The sequence below is a fragment of the Mixophyes fleayi genome, chromosome 4, assembly GCF_038048845.1.
Source record: "Mixophyes fleayi isolate aMixFle1 chromosome 4, aMixFle1.hap1, whole genome shotgun sequence".
NCBI classification, from domain to species: Eukaryota; Metazoa; Chordata; class Amphibia; order Anura; family Limnodynastidae; genus Mixophyes; species Mixophyes fleayi.
The window spans coordinates 169308264-169327215 of NC_134405.1; the positions used below are offsets into that span (position 1 = coordinate 169308264).

Below are 18952 nucleotides of genomic sequence, written 5' to 3' on the forward strand. Positions count from 1 at the left end.
AAGAGAGGGAGACAGAAGCACAAGAATAGCCCAGCTATCTGACCTAGTCAGAATTTGAGACAACTACATTAGGAGATGGGAAAATAAGTGCAGTTACAAAAATGCTTGGATGACTGCATTTTTTTAAAAAATGTAACCACTAATATATGTATGCCTAATGCATTCATAGATGCATGCCTACATATCAGTGTGTGAAACCTGCCCCTGGGAGAGTTAACCCACACCTCTTTTTGTGTGGCTGTAGGTCCTACCATAAATTAAAATCTTGGAAAGAGTGAAAAGGTCAATTTAAATTTCTGCCTAACAGTTTAGGACCCCCCCTTAATTTCAATGTCTCTGCTTTGTCCTCATAAGACTGAAGTTTAGCCTTGTGTAGGTCTTAAATTAATCATGAGTGTGAGTGATTACATGTGTCACTTTTCTGTGTTTTTATATTTATTACATTGGTAGAAATACACCTACAAATGCATTTTCTTGTATAAAGTTCTGTAGTATACAGTAGTCATGACTACTGAAATTACTAATTATTCATAAAAAACGTGCTCTACGGCCCTTCCTAAGATAAGAACACAACATAAAATTGCCTTCTACTCCCCTTGTATCTTATGTAGGCAATCATATCCTTCAACAATACAATCTAATTCTTTAATGTGGGTACATAAATACCATTCATGCACATTGCCTACACTCAAGAAGAGCTGGGTAGATCAAGCACATTTCGTTTTATCAGAAGAGGTTACATGCATCACCCCTGCAAGGCTGCCATCTTAGCCTGCAAATCCATGCGCTTCCCTATAAACATAGGTGCATTACATCACAAAATAGTATCGACAATTTGTAAATAACTTTTAAACAGGTTTCGCACAAGAAAAAAAAAACCACAACAAGCAAAGGCAAACTCTGAATTAAAAGCATTCATACAATGAGAAAAAATATTTCTAACAGGAATTCATCTAGACTATAAATATGCAACTTAAATGTATTAAAGATAAAAAAAAAAAAACCATCCGATTGTGCCATTTGTGAAACTCTACAATAACTATACGTATTAACCAAACCTAAAAAAGTATTTAAGTTAGAAGGAGAAAATTGGTCAGGTGTCAATATGAAATGAAAGGGAAAGAGAGAAACTTGTTAACCTGGACTTCCATATTCTTCTTGTGCAGCTTTAAAGCTTTAAATGAAGGCTCAAACCAATACAGCTGTCCTCTGTCATCACCACTCATATCATCTTCATCTTCCAAGTCTTTGTTCAAAAATATAGTTTCAGCTTAAAAAAAGAATAGCGAATAAATGTGAGGAAAGTGGCAATGTTTGACAAAATTACATACAGACAGCAGGGTATGGTATAAGGTGCCAATAGATTTTATGTCCAATCAAAGTGGTTTCATTGTTATTCAAACTATAGTGCTGTGGTAAGACACTCCATATGGCCAGAATTTATATCATATATTAGTGCCTCTAAGTTATATTAATAGTGTCACTGTGAAGTCTACACTTGGATGCTTCAGCATTAAACAAAAACTCTTGGATGGTCGAGAGTAAGTGTAGACGCTACACACTCTTCTTCGGTGTCTGAGAACCAAAAGAATATGTCTTGCAATGTATTTGTTTCTGTTAACATTTCTAAAAATCTGTTCACTTCAAGGCTTTCTTTTGGCAGCACATGAGAATTTTATTTTATGGAGCATTATACACAGAAAAGTTAGCTGAAATAAAATGTTTTTCATTTCCAATGATCTCCATAAACACAACCCAGACTTTCATTCCAAAATGTAAAACTATGGTTAAAGAAGTTTGTATTTAGAGTGGTCTGGCTTTACTCTGTAGTAACACTGATATCAGGTGAATTTTATTAGAATCTTCGCCTCTGCTAACATAAGCTAGAGTTTTATACAGTTACAGACTGATAAGGACAGGTTTGTTTGGTTCTCCTGAGCAATCAAATTGTAACTTGCGGACTAGTCAGTCATGGAGTTCTAAAAATGTTGTGATTGTTTCTGTTTCAAACCTTTATTATTCAATGTACAGTATATACTCGAGTATAAGTCGACCCGAATATAAGCCGAGGCACCTAATTATACCACAAAAAACTGGGAAAACTTATTGACTCGAGTATAAGCCTAGGGTAGAGAGAGAGTTTAATGAACAGTGAAGTAAAACATGAAGCTGTGGTCAGAGGGAAGGAAATCTCCCAGACATGGCATGAAGTCCCATTAATCCAAGAGGATGTTTTCCTTTCAGTTAACCATAGGAAAGAGGGCATTATCAGACCTACTCAGAGAAGTGTTGGGTTTTGCAAATAACCGCACCTGTGGTTGGAGAAATATATGGAGTTTTGTTCTTTTTGCTTTCTCAAGTTTGCTGTCTCCAATTGAAACTCCCCACAAAACAGTTATCTGAGTGAGTGCTTTCACTGTATTGCGTTTTCAGTAGATCATATGAAGTGGAACAAGTGCGTTAATCCCCTCAGTGTGAGGAGAGGCAAAAACATGGAAAGTTCAGCTCAACATAAAGAGTGCACACAGCCCACCCCACATGCCACATTTACTGCTTACCCGGCAGCCATAGGATGTTCTTAGTACACTTGTTTTTTTTATCATGTCCAACTTTAACCCGAGGGGGGAGGGGGAGGGGGATAGGGAGAGAGAGTTCATCCTTTTACTTACCTCCGCAGAGACTAGGTCAGTCAGGGTTCGTGTGCGCGGAGACTAGGTCAGTCAGGGTTCCACCTCCGCAGTGGAACACATGTGCGTTCCAAATGCCGAACTTCCTGTCCGTGGAACGCACATGAGTTCCACTGCGGAACTTACGGCAACAAGCACCAAACTCTTGTAAGTTGATTTTTTCCTTTCTCTTTCTCTTCAGCCCTTAAGCGGAACTTAAGGGCTGAAGCTATGGAGGCAGGCACCACCCTCGTTATGGCCGTGCATTGATCCTGGAGTATCACTCGAGTATAAGCCGAGGGGGAGCTTTTCCAGCACAAAAATGTACTGAAAATACTGAAAAACTCGGCTTATACTCGAGTGTATACGGTAAGTTATTTTCATCTTGTAATCTTTTTGTCATGTATTAAGTAGTGTTCACATCATATTTGTTTAATGGTTTTATATTTTTTCTCTGTAATAACCTTCATTTTTAAACTGTTGTATTGTAATAAAGCACTTACCGTATTTGCCGGCGTATAAGAGGACTGGGCGTATAAGACGACCCCCAACATTTCCACTCAAAATATAGAGTTTGTTATATACTCGCCGTATAAGACTACCCCCTCTTCCGCACACCTTCCACACACCAAATAAAACGTAAAAGAACATCAGATTTGATTTCAACATGTTAATTTATATTCAAATGCTTATGACATGCAGGAAAACTGTCACAAGGCTGTATGTTATCAAACATGTACAGTAAACATAAAACAGTGCAAGTTTATTAAGGAGTATGACAGGCACATCAAGAGTATAAACATAGTAAATGCCAGAGGCTAATTCACTAAAGCTGAATGGAACAATAAACCTATGGGAGCTACCATGCTGTTTGTTTTCTAAGCTGTTAACCAAACTGGAACTGTCAATGATAGAAGGAAGATAACAAATAGAGGGAGAGAGCAAGTGCCGGGCAGGTCCCTAGCAAGTTTGCTGGCGTGACAGTTTCCCTTTAAAAGCCTTCAAACTCCTGTTCGTCATCTGATATTAAAGGTTCATCAATGACATCTTGTGATACAGTTGCAAGGCAGTCATCACATGGATCTAATTCCGTGTCAGATGATGTGGCCTCAGCTTCAGCTTCCTCTTCATCTTGCCACAAGTACTCATCCTCCATACCATCTAATGATTTTGATATGCCACACTTCTTGAAAGACTTGATTACTGTTTGTGCATCAATATCATTCCAGGCTTTTATGACAAATTGGCACCAAACATCCAACTGTGGAGCACGCATGTTTCCTCCTTTTGTGTATGACTTGTCGCCACTAATTATCCATTCATTCCACTGTTCTCGAATGCGATCTTTAAACGGCTTGTTTAGGCACACATCCAGGGGCTGTACCAATGATGTCAATCCTGCAGGAATAACTGCTACATCTGTTTTTCTTCTCGCAAGCCTTTCCTTGGTGGTGGGAGTTGAATGAGCCCTGAACATATCCCACACAAGTAGACTAAGTTTTTGAAGTAGACCACGTTTCACACCCTCCTCATCCATCCAGCCTTTTTCTTGCACGTGCACAAAACAACCAGCAGGGAACTTAAGTTTTGGCATTGTTTTCCTTTTAAAAATAATCATAGGTTTCAGTTTGTTGCCATCAGCTGTGCTAGTACCACTGTAAAACTTGACTTCTCATGTCCTGTTGTTTTTATCAAAATAGTTTTTTCACCTTTTTGATGGACAGTTTTATTTCCAATCATATCAAAATTCATTGGAGTTTCATCCATATTTCCAATATTACTTAACGCATAGCCATGTTTAGTGCGCTGTTGTATAACGTATCGATGGAAACTATCCACTTTGTTATCCAGATCTGCAGGTAATTTTTGGGCAATTTTTGTCTTTTGCCTTAGTACCAGATCATGCCTTGCCATGAATCTACTACACCAGGATATAGTGGCCTTAAAATTGTTTCTGTGATTTGGGTTAGATTTGGCCCACTGAAGTGCAAACAAGCGTATTGTATTTCGTGTCACCACATAACCGTTTTGGTGATGCTGAGCCACCATGTCTGCTACATGTTTTTCGAGTTCTGGCCAGTGTGGGGTGCCTCTTCTTAATGCACACTTACCCCTTGGCATACTCTTTAATGGTTTTTCATTTGATTTCCAGTCCCGAACCATCTTTTCTGTTACTCCATATCGTCTTGCAGCAGCACAATTATTATGTTCCATGGTAAAGTTTACAACTTTAAGTTTAAAACTTGCATCATATTTCTATCTTTTTGCTGGTGTCATGATAGGGTTGATAGAAAATGTCCAGCAGTCAAACCCCTATGCTGTATTGTACTGTATAATGGTGCAGTACTGTGGTTGGCTGTATACAAAGCCTGATTGGATTGGTCCCTGCTCCCTGTCTGCCCTCCCTGTCTCCCTGGCACTAGCAGCAGTCTGGTCCGCCCTTGATTATGGATAGTACCATGCGGATGACCCGCCGCGGCCGCACTGGATATCGGTATGTAGAATGAGGTGGGCGGGCATCGGGAGGCCACTATGGGCGAGTATCGGAATGTCTATGTCTATGTCTATGTCTATCCCAACTGCCAACTGCTATCCCAAGTGCACCCGGCGTATAAGACGACCCCCCACTTGGATGCATGTTTTTCAGGGCAAAAAAGACGTCTTATACGCCGGCAAATACGGTAATCTGTTAGTTTGTAGTAGATTGTGGGAAGGTTTTCTGTTACCTCAATAAACTATTACATGTTTAGTCTCGTGTTTCCACAATATTTATACTGCATGTTACTCCGATTTGTAAAATTGTTTTATCATTTTGGCAAAATAAATGCATATACTCTTTTAGTTGTACTGGTTTCATAAATGTGTTTGATCTTATCCTATTGTAAAGACATTAATAATATTAACATATTGTGATGTCATCTATTTTGTTGTCAGTCAGATAACTCATTCGGACGTCATCAATGATGTCATTCACTGTGGTATCATATTAACCACAATGCGGTTTCCCATTCTGATGTCATCAGTGATGTTACTTATTGGATGTAACCAAAGCATTCACACCAATATTCTCCTGCTCAGGTAGAGAAGAAGCTAAGCGGGATTAAATATCCATGATTGTCACTGGTATGTGCAATAGTGATGGGTAGTTCACGAATGATTAGTTCAAATGAACTAATTAATTTAGTTCGAGCTTTGGCAAAGATTAGTTCACCAGGAACTAAAACAAGTGGGAGGAGTTAGAGATAAAGCTGAGCAACTCCAACAGTCTCACTCACTGTCTCATGTACACTGGCTCTTTTGTTTCTATTCAGCTCTCTCATTTAATACTCGTGAGTCAGTACCTTTAAACAACCAAAGGTGGCACTGCTGTGCTCAGACATTGTGTGAGACTCTGGAGCTGATCACTGACTACGAGTCATTCTCCTGGCTCAGGAGTTCATTAGTTCATCTAGTTCTTTTTACTCTCTGAATCTTTTCACTCATTTAGTTCATGAGTCACAGGATACATACCCTTCCGTCAGCTCAAGACACAGTGCACTGCCGATTGCTCCATGCTATATACTGTATTTCTGTTTACTGCACCATATATACAGGGGAGATGTATTAAACCTTCAAGAGAGATAAAGTGGAAACGTTGCCCATAGCAACTAATCATTTTCTGCCATTTTATAGACTCTGCTAGATAAATGACAGAAGCTGATTAGTCATAATTTCCAACATTATGTTGGTTACGTCTGGGAGTTCCTGGAGCGGGTTATTTGCATATGGGACGGGGCTTTGTGAATTGTGCCATTTTGGCCCCGCCCCAGTGACATGATGCCTGTTTTGGGTCTATTTCATTTGCATGTTATGGAAGCAATAAATAATAATGAAAATGCAATTAACTCTGCAGAGCTCAACATGTCACTACTAGTTTTTGTATAAGTGATTGCCCTTTTTAAAATATTAAAAATGATCTGACATATTAAAATTATTGGATCATTTTAACAGGACTATAACTCATCTAATGAGGTAGTAGTATATATGCCTGCAGTATGTGTTATAGACTAGATCTATGTCTCCAATCACTTCTCTCAGCAGTGTTCCAGAGCCAGTGATCTAACTGAACTAACTGCGCTAAATGAACTAAATTAACTACTGAGTCAAATGAGTGATATTAACTAATCTTTTGTGTGAACTAGATCATAATGAACTAATCTTCAAAATGAACTAGATTTCCCATCACTAATGTGCAAGAACCCATGCGTCACGTCACATGACTAAGCAGAAGAACCTATAAATTAAGCTACTATCCACACACATGACCCTAAGAAACGGTGCTCGCAGCACATAGTATGACTCGTTTTTTTACTACCAAATATCAGTAATTCTTCATTTATAGAACAAAAGAGCAAGAAAAGTATGACCTGTTGTTCAATGTAGTAATGTAAAAAAGTGGAAAATTAAGAATAAAAATATCCCAGAGACAAATCTGCCAGTATAGGAGGCCTGTACAAATCAGACATATTTGGCAGTTATGCTGCTCAATCTATTGTTATGCACATATGTACTTGTAAACATATTCTAAAATGTGCTGCATACATTTTTCCTATAACAATCACAGCCATTTGACCTCTGAACAGTTGTGCTGTGCCATATGTATGGCTTTACACTTACAAACAACTTACTGAGAAGAGCCAGGCATGTTAGAGCAGCTGCTTGCAGTTTTGAATTTGACGAATAGTTTGTCAGAGCCTTAATGATGACATCATGAGCTTCATTTAGTACCAGGATGTTAAAAAAACTCCCTAAAACATAATAATACACAGTAAAACAATCTGCATTATTTGTGTAATGGAATTTGTAAAAAAGTTAATACATTATTTTTCACCAAAGCAGCAATACAGCTCATTTTCAATCATCTGACTTTGATTTAAATGTTTTAAAGGTTTGCCCTATTCCAACTTAGACAATATTTGCTGTGTAAGTGGCATGTCAAATTAGCAGCAAAAATGCTGTCTTTTAAATGTGGCTGTTATACACTCCTGCACCGTTGCATATAACATAATGGATTCTTGGAGCTAGCAATTTAAACAGAGCATAAACACTAGCAGTTTAATTTAAAAAAGGACAACAGACATAATGTCACTTACAATCCATTCAATGGTACTCAGGAATGTTGAAACAAAATTCCAAAATATAAGCACATCCTACAAAACAAGTTTTCATTATTACATTACAATTTCTAGAGACACAGTTGACACTTTCAAAACGAACTCTTTAGTATTTGTAATAATCACTAACACAGTAGTTCCCAAACTTTCTCAGTTCGAGTCTCCATAATTTTTTCAAGGCACACCGAAGCCAACATAATAACCGAGCAGTGCTGTTTTTAAGTAGTTGGGTCAAAATTATGTAATAAGTATTTAGGTCAGGACTGTTGAAGTTGTATAATTGGATGAACGAAAGTATATTGGTTTAATATTGGTTTGCCGTGCGTATTGCGAAGCGTACGCCACGCAACACGTGGCGTGATGCGATCGCACGGTAAAATACGCACGCACACACTAGCATTACAACATTTAGTTATTTATACAATTCATATTGGTTCCGTTACACTGTAATTTATGAGCAGATGGCATTTGGTTTATTATTAGTTTATATAATAGGATTATATGTACATTTTAGTCTTATTAAAGGTTTAGGTTATAGGAAAGGTGTCATGCCTGATATCATATTGAAGCCCTAATCATCAGCAGCTGTCCGGTGCAGTCGGCAAAGAGATCGCACATTGCATACTTTAGTTATTGATATTAGGGAATAAACCTTTTGTATTATGCTGGCTATGAAAGGAGCAGACCCCCTGGAGAGACGACCCCCTCCTTTGGATTCCTTAGATTGAATCAGCCTATGAACTGTTTACCCTGAAGCCACCCTGTGCCTGGACCTATGGAACCAAGCTACGTCATCTCTATTGTTCACAATGAAACACTGACTGTCTATATTAGCTGCATCCCCCACCAGGGTCAGTCTACTCTGACCACAGTTATCTAACAGATACACTGTTCCATTGGGACCCATGGAAGCGCAGCGATTGCAGCAGTATGTATGTAACTTTTGGTATTGGCTGTGCTGTACTGTACTTTATCATAATATAATAATGTATTGAATTGTTGATTATTTACATCTGCTAAAATAAACCACCATGTGCTATGGAAACATATACAATTGATTGGGCAATGCTTATTTTAAAACGATAGAATTACTTTAATAGGACAGAAACACTTACTACATTTTTTTTGTAAAAATACACATAAACCCAAGCAAAAAAAATATTTTTATATTTTTTTCCCCCCCAATTATATTTCTTTCAAAAGTACAATTTACAGCATACATTAACATGAATAAGTTCAAACAAAATAAAATATGTACAAAAATGTGCTTGGTTATTAAAGAATATTATAAAAATAACAAACGTATTTATTAATGGGATGTCTGCGCCTGTTGTGCCCTACATAACTTTTCAAACATTGGGATCAGCCTGGACACCGCCACCCTTATTTCCTGTTCCACTCATTTTTGAACGGTAGTTGCTTTTTATTACAGCAACAGCCGAAAACCCAGCTTCACATAGATATGTTGTCGTAAGTGGAACAAAGAATTGCTGTGCTTTAGCATCCTGTGCCCCTATCATCACACTGTGCCCCTTTACCTTCACTCTCCTGTTTTCTTCCTTCCAAGTTCTGGCTGCTCTCTACGCCGCTCCTCACTGAAAACGTGGGGCGTGATTATGTCACGCCCGACAGTCAATGAGAAGGGAATCTAAGAGGTTATAGTTTCTTGTGTTGGCAGTGTGGGGATAGAGGGGTAGAGAGCATAGTTAGATGATTTCAGAACAGAACAGCTAGGTCAAAAAAAAACAAAAAACGAACAATACAGACGGATTCTCACCAAAGGTAAGTTTCTGGAATAGACAACAGCAGACTTCTTGGATACTCTCACTGTTTGGAAATGTTTTCATTAGTTCCATTATTAAGTTGTAACACCTTACATTACCAGACATAAGTACTTCCACATTACTGTCTGTAAGATAGAAATGAAAGACATGCATTTTTTTTTTTATACACATGGCAATAAACACGTGTACAAATAAATCTGCTGCTTATTATACAATGTATAAAACCTCAGTCAGTTTTGTTCACATACTTAGTTTATCCACACACACACACAGAGTTAGATAATCTAAAGCAGCGATGGGCAACAGACCATGCGTCCATCGGAGACTTCATTTGCGGCCCCCAGCTCCTTCCTGCTTTGTTTGTAAAATGCCTGCTGATATGTTATTACAGGTAAGTGTCTTTATGTTTATATATATATTGTTTTTATTTATCATTTAGTTGAAGGGTAATTTGAGGCTCTTTTGAAGAGTTAGGGGGCTGTCAATGTGGTCCCTGAATTGTATCAGGTTGCCTATCACTGATCTAAAGCATATAAGCAAATAGCTTAAAAAGGGTCTTTGTATGTTCTAATTCTTTTTTTTTTGTGCAAATTAAAAATGTGTCACCAAACGCTGTAAGTGCACAAGGACACAGTCCCAAATTACAGTAATACTTATTTGTTCCATGCTTACCTCTAAAGAAGCAAATAACAAAGTGTTATAACAAATGTCACTGTAAAATGCTACTGCAAAAAGTATTTGTTAAGGCTATACCTTTTCCATGGGAAATTTCCCAGCAGTGCAAATACATCTGATTATTTTGAAGTATCCCCGAGTTATTATTAAGCCATACCTCCCAACACCAAGACATGCAGAATCAGGACAAAGGCCCCATCCCTAATCCGCCAGAACCCAAGATCCTCCTCAAAATGCTCACAATTTTAGCTCAAGATCACCTCTTTTGAGGTCTGCAACGTGTGACAGTTGGGATGTACGATTAAGCACATTTCCCTTTACCACCCTCTTCCCACCAAGCAAGACAACAGAAGTAGTACAGTTTTAGTTCTGGTTGGCTGGTCTAATGCAATGGTCACAAAAATGTTATGTGACAAACAGGAAATGCTCATTAGGAAAACAACGTTATACAGTAATAAACTTAACAAAATGGTTTCCTCCAAATTGTTTGTGAGCATTTGATTCAGTCATTAATGAACACTTACTTAAAGAAAAAAAAAAAATTAAAATGAAAAAAAAAAGTGCTTTTTTTTTTTAAAAAAAAAAGCCATCAATCCCATAAAAAAAAAACACAGGTCTTTTTGTTTAACATACATTACTGTTGCAGGTTATAGAAAGAATGTTGGTATTTACCATTTTCCCTAGTTTTATTTCTTCTGCCTGCCATTGATGATTTATGATTCTGGACTACCAAGGCAGCCACAGTTACATGACACATGATGTAATGAGCATTGGAACATCCCTATGAGCTGTGTCTGAACTCTGTATATCTCCACCCCTCTACCACCACATGACATACTGAGAGCTACGAGCATGCTGACTGTGCACTGGCAACCTATTTTGTTTGCCAACCAGGGAGCTTTTGAAAAACAAATAATGATTTTTAGGAAGATAGGCAAGAAAAATGAGAAACAGGCTTAAAAAAAAAAAAAGAAGGGAGGTACTTAACCTGCTATTTGCTGCTTAAAGGGTACATTTTCCTAACCATTGCTTAAAAGGTTCAAACTTAGTGGCATTTCATTTTCAAGACAAAGCAAACTTCAAAATGAAAAGTGAAGTACCATAATTTAAACAAATGACTAACTATCTGAACATTTCAAGATGTCAATGCTAAAGGGTGTACTCTAGATTTCTCAACCGAGAACAAGAATGCTCTCTTATTAGCTAAAACATTTAATTTTACTGCATGGACAAATTAACCCCAGCAGAGCAGGATAGCAGTTATATACTATTTGGGGGGAATTCAATTAGGTTACCGGTCCGCCGGAACGGGCCGCAAAGGCATTCCACGGTACCGCAATAACGTGGATTTTCATGCGTACCCCATAGGGTTGAGAAGGAAAATCCGTGTTACAGTGGTACCGTATTACCGCCAATACGGCGCACTATTCACGGTAACGCGTGTTACCCGAAAGGGAAAGCTAATTGAATATGCCCCTTTATGTTTTCAGACAACCTGGGCATTATCACATTTATTTAACATAAGAAACAAGTAACAATACAAAAAAAGCTAAACAAAACAATAGTACAACAAAGTTTTGCTTAAAGCAGATTCAATTTTGTTTTGAACAGCCAAATCATTTGCTACAACTGTAAATAATATCTGAGTGATCTAAATTATTAGAGTTGCCGCGTGTTTACTACCAAATAAAACCATTATTGGTTATTGTGTGCTATAGTTTATGGATTAACAGATGAAGTATGTATAAAATACTTCATACTGTGATGCTATTGGTAACATCATATTTCAATTAGGGATGTGCACCGGCCACTTTTGGTGTCTCGTGTTTTGTGTTTTGGTTCGGATTTAAGGTTTTGGATTCGGATTTATTTTGAAAAAAACATAAAAAGTGTTAAAATCAAGTTTTTTGGTTTATTTTCACTCCTACGCTATTATTAACCACAATAACATTCAATAACAATCATTTCTACTAATTCCCAGTCTATTCTGCAGAATCAGTGAACTTTGTAATATTGCAGTACCAATGGACTTATACTGCAGGATTGTTTTTGGATATTTTTTTTAATTTCTTTTTTTCATAATTATTTTTTTTATAACTTTTTTTGGACTGAGCAGAACACAACACAGCACAGCACGAGATATAGCAGGACAGAGGACCACCTAACACAACCACCCTCTACCCTGATCAATGCCGAGTGAAGATGGCGGCGACTATCGGGGAATTTATAGAATACGAGTATCGCGAGATCCGACAGCGGGATTATGACTCAGAGCCTCGGTTTCAGTTTTGCAATTGGCGGGAATACCCGGATCTGTCTCGGATCCGGCTCGGATCGGCAACGTTCGGGTGGGCTCGGATTTCAGATATCCGAGCCCGCTCATCTCTAATTTCAATGAGAGTTGCTGCTGTGTACTCTGCAGCAGCCCCTCCTCCTTTCACACAAAAAAATTATTGGATCTGAAGTGTCAAAAACTGCATCTATAAAAGTTATGACAAATGACTGGAAGAAACAGAGAAAGCATACACTTAAGATATATAACTCCAGGTGCAGATGCCTTCTTCCCCCCAGCCACTTGTTCTCCAAGGATGCACTCCAGTGGTCCAGTGGGTACACTGTGCAGTCAGTGGCTCCTGCCCACACACTCATTGCCTGTTATATTTGTGTGCTTCCCTAAGGTTTTCAGAAACATATCTGACATTTACTCTGTGTACCAAATTCTGCTTTGGTCATGACCATGTCCTGAACTCTGCCTACCCCAGATCTCAGCCTTTTTACGGACTAATGAAACATGCCCTGACTACCTATCTGGATATAGGCTACTGAAGCACGCCGCTTGCCTTGACCTTGGCCTGACTCATGTCCCCGTCAAACACAGAATTTATTGCAAGTCATATACAGTTTCTTTTTCTTCCTGTTTATTCCAGTGTTCATCCCATGTTATACTCCTGCCTTGCTTGGATTCCACTTCCCTACTTTTCAGAATGTTGCCCCCACCTCCCTCCTTGTGCCAGACAGTACCAGTTAGCACAACCAGCTCTATGGGAAAAGGGGCTGCTATGGGTGAAGCACACGTGTAGGCTAGTTTTAGTTGTTCATCAAAAGGTACACAACTCTCCGGCATATGTGTGTGTGTGTGTGTGTGTGTGTGTGTGTGTGTGTGTGTGTGTATGTGTGTATATATATATATATATATATTACATATACACACACATACAGTATATTATAATAAAATATATAATAATAGTTCATACTGTTTCTTGAACATATATGAAGACATCAGTCATTTATTTGTATTTGAACGTGTCGACCTTCTGGCCTTTCATTCACTGTACTGCGACCTACTGTCGCAGTTATTGTGCCACAAAGCAATTTGGCGATGTAAATAAGTTATAGCTAAGGGGACATGTTTTTTTTGTATGAGAAAGGCCAGCAAATTTCATTAGTTAGAAGAACTGGCTTATACATTCTACACATTTGTGATGTGTGGTTTTTTTCTCATCTGACACCTGTTTTATCAAGAGGGGAATTTTCCCTTATTTCACCAACACTTTCAATTTAGACACAGCTTTAGCAGCATTTAGGATTCATTTTGAATGGAAATAAATATTTTTGTTACACATGATTATGCCAATAACTTACGTGAACCAGCCAATGGGAGCAGAACACACAAAGCTGGCAAAATAACAGACTCTGTATTTTTATACTTTGTCAGCAGCTTCAAGATTACCAAATGATCTTTGTTCTCAACAAACTCTGTCAATTGCTCCTCTGGAACTGATGGAGGAAAGAAGATATACACTCAATGCTTAATTAGGGGTTTTAACGGTAAGACATCTGAACAAATTTACATTAATATCCATTGCATCACAATCTGGGCATTCTATAAATTATCTTCAAAAGGAGTTGTCCACGTCTGGGTTATGGTTTTTGAAAAGCAGTTCTCCAAACAGGAAGGGGGGGTGACGGGAGAGGGATCCAACAACAAGCACCCCCCCCACTCCTGTTACATGTAGCTGTAACCTGACTTGTCGGCGATTCATTCAACAGCTTGCAGTAAAGCCTATTGGAAATACTCCATATATCTGTATTGCAGAGCTATAGGCAGTGTGTAATGTACTAGTTTTCCATGAACAACTAGCAGAATTGTGTATCCAAGCACCAGATTTCAAGTAACCAGATTGAGACCCCCCCCTAATTGCTTTGGAGAAAGGTAGGTTATAAGCTCAATTTAACACCCATGAGTGAGAGCCACATTCTCTGTATTTGTTCCTTAAGTCCCAAACTGGTTTAACAAATCTTGCTCCACGGAGCGATTGCAGAAGTGACTCCTCCCTTAAGTTACATGACCGGGGTGGCTGCCAGGGGCTGGGGGACATATGCCCGTGGTCTGGTCCCATAGCGGACTACCTCCATTTTTTTTTTCTTTAAAATGTTCCTAAAAGGCTGCCGAGTTGAGTCTCACCACCCAGGCTAAAATTTGCCAGTCAGTCCCTTGTGGCTACCTACACAGAACAGAGAGTTGACTGATAAATGGTTTAAGTAAAAAACAGAAAAAATGTTGGCCTAAACGAATACTATATTTAAAGCTGAAGAAGCATAATACTGCATAGTGTAAATTTTGCAATGAGGTTTTCAATAAAACAAATAAAAACAGTGTTCCCATCTTGCAAATCATGGACATGACAACTAGACAACTATATGGCATACATTTGGGGGGTGGAATCACCTCCCGAATTGGTTTGTCATCTGCAAAAGCACTGGGCTCCTCCCACCAACCTGCATACAGCGAAGGTTAGCACAGATTTCATACCAATAGATATTACATAAATAAAAATAAACTATTTGTGTTTTGGTATCCATGCACATGTTGCCACACAATAGCACAAATTTCCAACCAACAAAATTCAGTATTCTCTGGGCACAGTAGGTAAAAATATTATACATTTTTATTTTAATGGCATCTGGTATATCTAAAAATCTCTACACAAAATATCAATAGAAACAGCATACCTTTCAGTAACAGCAGGTATAATGCTTGGCATCCATATATCTGAATATCTTTTTTATCCGAAAACATTTTCATTGCATCAAAAATCAACAAAAAAATGTCTGCTTCATGATCCAAAACCAAGAAATGTATTATATCTACGAAGAAAATAAATTTTACAGGTTTAAGCATATTAACAGTACGCAACAATTTCCAAACAATTTTTACCAGTCAGTTGTATCATTTTTCAGTAGTCAATTCTATCGGTAATGATGGGGTTAACAAATGCATTTGCATAGATATGTACAATTACCAGGATCTGTCATTGAGAAGCCACTTAGCTAAAATATTTTAATCACTAGGACTACCTGGTTAATTTTGTTTGTCAAGTCCTAATGTAGTTGGTGACAGAAAACATTAATCTGCCCCATGTCTTACTATAGAACCTTCGTCCCCAAATTACTCCCTAAACTCACTCACCTTTTTAATTCCATATTACAGGGCAACATCTTCCACCCTGAATCCACCTACTCTACGATCATTGTTATACCTAAACCAGATAAATATCACACTATATGTGCCAATTTCCGCCCAATTCGATTCTTATACACAGATATCAAACTATTTGCCAAAATACTAGCAAATAGAATGAATGGAGTCCTAGCCGCGACTATAGACTCTGATCAGGTGGGATTCATTCCCAATAGGCAGGTCCCAGATAATACACTTAATCAACCTACTACATTACATTAACACGAAAAAGCTTCTCTCAGTTCTACTTGCTTTGGATGCGGAGAAGACATTTGATAGGGTCTCTTGGCCCTTCATGTTTTCTGCGCTGTGGGCGTTTAGCTTTCAAAGCAAAATTTTGCAGACCATACACGATCTCTATTCGAACCCCACCTCATGGGTCATTATCAACGGCCAGGTCTCTAGCTACATTTGACTACATAATGGCACAAGACAGAGATGTCCCTTCTATTTGCCTTGTGTATTGAACCTTTGGCAGCCAGAATCCGCCTCAACCCGGGTATAAATTGTATTCACCTAGGCTCTAAACAATATAAAATATCCCTATTCACAGACGACGTACTTCTAACATTAACTTATCCAGTAGTCTCCCTCCCTTCTCTGCCTTTTGGCTAAGATCAAGTGCAGTTGTAGCAGATCAGCACTTGGTCCTCTGGCTAGAAGGCTGGAATGCAGCTTTGAAAGGCTGGGACAAATGTGCATCCGGAGTGGCGATCCGGGGGGAGGGGGGCATAAATCACGGGTCAGGAGACCCGTTAAGCTTCGGCGGATCCCAGGAGCTAAATGGGCCCCCTAGTGTGGCAGGCGAAGGTGTTCCAAACTAGCCCAGCCACCCGGAAGCTTCGGCAGATCCCAGGCGCTATTGGGAGCAGAACACACAAAGCTCTGGGGGTCGGGGACTAGGGTCCTTCCTCTATGGAGGAGGACCACGCTCTGAAACCCTTGTGCCTGTTTTTTGGGTCTTTACTCATTTTTTTCGTGCACAATGGATAGAAAGCACTGCTTTAAGGCTTTCAATAAAACATTTTTTTTAAAAAAAAGTAGTCTCCCTCCCAAAGCTCATGATTGAATGGTCACGCTTTGGGGCACTGAGTATAAAATAAATGACACTAAGTCCAAAGCTTTGTCGTTCCACATCCCCCATTTGACTCGATAATCCCTTCAGTTGTCCGACAATTTTCAAAGGTGCCCCCATTCCATCCGATATTTGGGGTAAATATCATTAGAAACTACTCTGTCATGCATCCTACAGGACCTTTCCAAATGGAACCCAATATATATTTCCTGGGTGGGAAGAATCCAGGTTATTAAAATTAATGTGTCATATTTCAATGCAGAAAATCACAGCTAAGGAGCCCGGAATATTGTGAAATACACAATATTTATTGCATATATATGTTTCCAGAAAATGCAGTAAGATACAAACCGGATGGCGTAGATATAGCAAAGTGGTTGCACTGAGATACAGAAGGCATCAACATTGATTGCACAGACCACATGATGTTACTCAGTATTCAGATTGTCAGTCAGTAATGCCCCATATTCTATAGATCGCCTACAGGAGTTCTAAAATACTGAGTTGGTAATTCTATAACGGTAGAATCTTAATACTTACATACTTTAGATTGACTCATTCAATTGATTGCTGATCAATTGATATATGTATATCCATGTAATCTATTAAAAGGTTTCTATTAAGTCAAACAGCCAAGTGGGTACACAGGACTATACAACGATTTCCAGCCAATCAGAAAGGGATGAGAAAGTGGGAGTATTATATATACCCACAAAAGGACCCATATGCCCAATTCACCCTTGAGAAAGTCGCTCTGGGCCGAAACGCGCTGGAACATGCCCCAGCTATTCCATTTGCGGCATCTAAACACCGGAAGTGAAGTTTTCGTTCCACAGTGAAATGCAAGTGTCTCCCAACCTACACCGCGCAGATACTTGACGTGCTGCCGAACATCCACACTCCAAGAAACTGCTGGTTACCCGGCCATCATTGACTCAAGCAAGTATAACATTTTATTAAGGACCTCTGTTTCATGCCGACTTTCATTGCTAACAATACAGGTTAAGACAACAGTATAATCTACACAATCTTTCTTCTCGCTTAGAGGACCATCCAACATAAAACAAGATCAAATATAATTCACTATCCACAGAGGACTATCACTATACAGTGGTTAATACATCAAATTGGGAATTGGCTGGACACTTGGCTGCACTTTTCTTTTATCCTAGATATGGTTCAATGTGGATTATGATTACCAATCAAGCACAATCTAATTTTTATGTAATATTGTTTTATGCATATTTGTCATCATCAAGTATTTTTATGTGGTTGTATGACATTTTATTGTAAAATGTCAGCAATTGATGGGATTGTTTATATGTAAGGAAGTTACATTGAATAAAGATGGTTATACTATTAGATTGTCATTCCTAATTAGGAAGGAATATCAAATGCCAACTAAAACTGACAATATACAGAATCCCGCTAGCATTTTGGTACACATATGCAAAAACATTATTAGTGAATGAACGCCTAACTATTAATCCACATCATGGGTGAATCAGCCCCTGCATTCTTCGAAGACTTATGCACTACATGCTACCCTCCCCCTTCAACACATCTCCAATATCTTCAAACTCAAGGTTTCATACAATCTCAATCTCTGACCAAAAAACTCTGCACTCTCCCATTAACGTAAATGTATTTATTCAGTTGGCCTCAGGTGGATTATTCCACTCCTGTACTGTTCGATCACAGCCACATTTAACCATCCTCTTGCATCTGAAAAAGAGGCATGGGAACGTGCCCTTGGGGTGACCCTGGACAGCGAGGAATGATTCGTCATCCGCACTAGAACAGCCAAGGTCTCCATTAATGCAGGTATTCAAGAGAATTGTTACAAAATTATGCCCGTTAGTACATGGTTCCAGATAACCTTCATCATATGTACCAGTTTTACGGACCGCTACTTGCGCCTATGCGGAGCTCAGGGCCCTTTCGTTCATATCTGGTGGGAATGTCCAATTATTCGGGATTTCTGGGACCTCACTCTGGATATCGTTCACCAGGCACCTGGGGTACAAGTCCCCAGGGCAACATTTAAGATCTTACCTATCCAGCCAACCCTTGGTCTT

General features: G+C 38.8%; 1 protein-coding gene across 3 annotated transcripts in view; it reads right to left on the bottom strand.

The window, feature by feature from the left end:
- The window catches only part of LRRK2 (leucine rich repeat kinase 2), a 173818-nt gene that overhangs the window by 136125 nt on the left and 18741 nt on the right, over positions 1-18952 (bottom strand). For all 3 annotated transcript variants that reach the window (XM_075208827.1, XM_075208826.1, XM_075208825.1), the window contains exons 6-10: positions 15292-15426; positions 13921-14055; positions 9597-9728; positions 7334-7453; positions 1140-1270 (exon numbers count right to left, since the gene is read on the bottom strand). In XM_075208827.1, coding sequence (XP_075064928.1) covers positions 1140-1270; positions 7334-7453; positions 9597-9728; positions 13921-14055; positions 15292-15426 — 653 coding nt within the window. The remainder of the gene's footprint in view (positions 1-1139; positions 1271-7333; positions 7454-9596; positions 9729-13920; positions 14056-15291; positions 15427-18952) is intronic.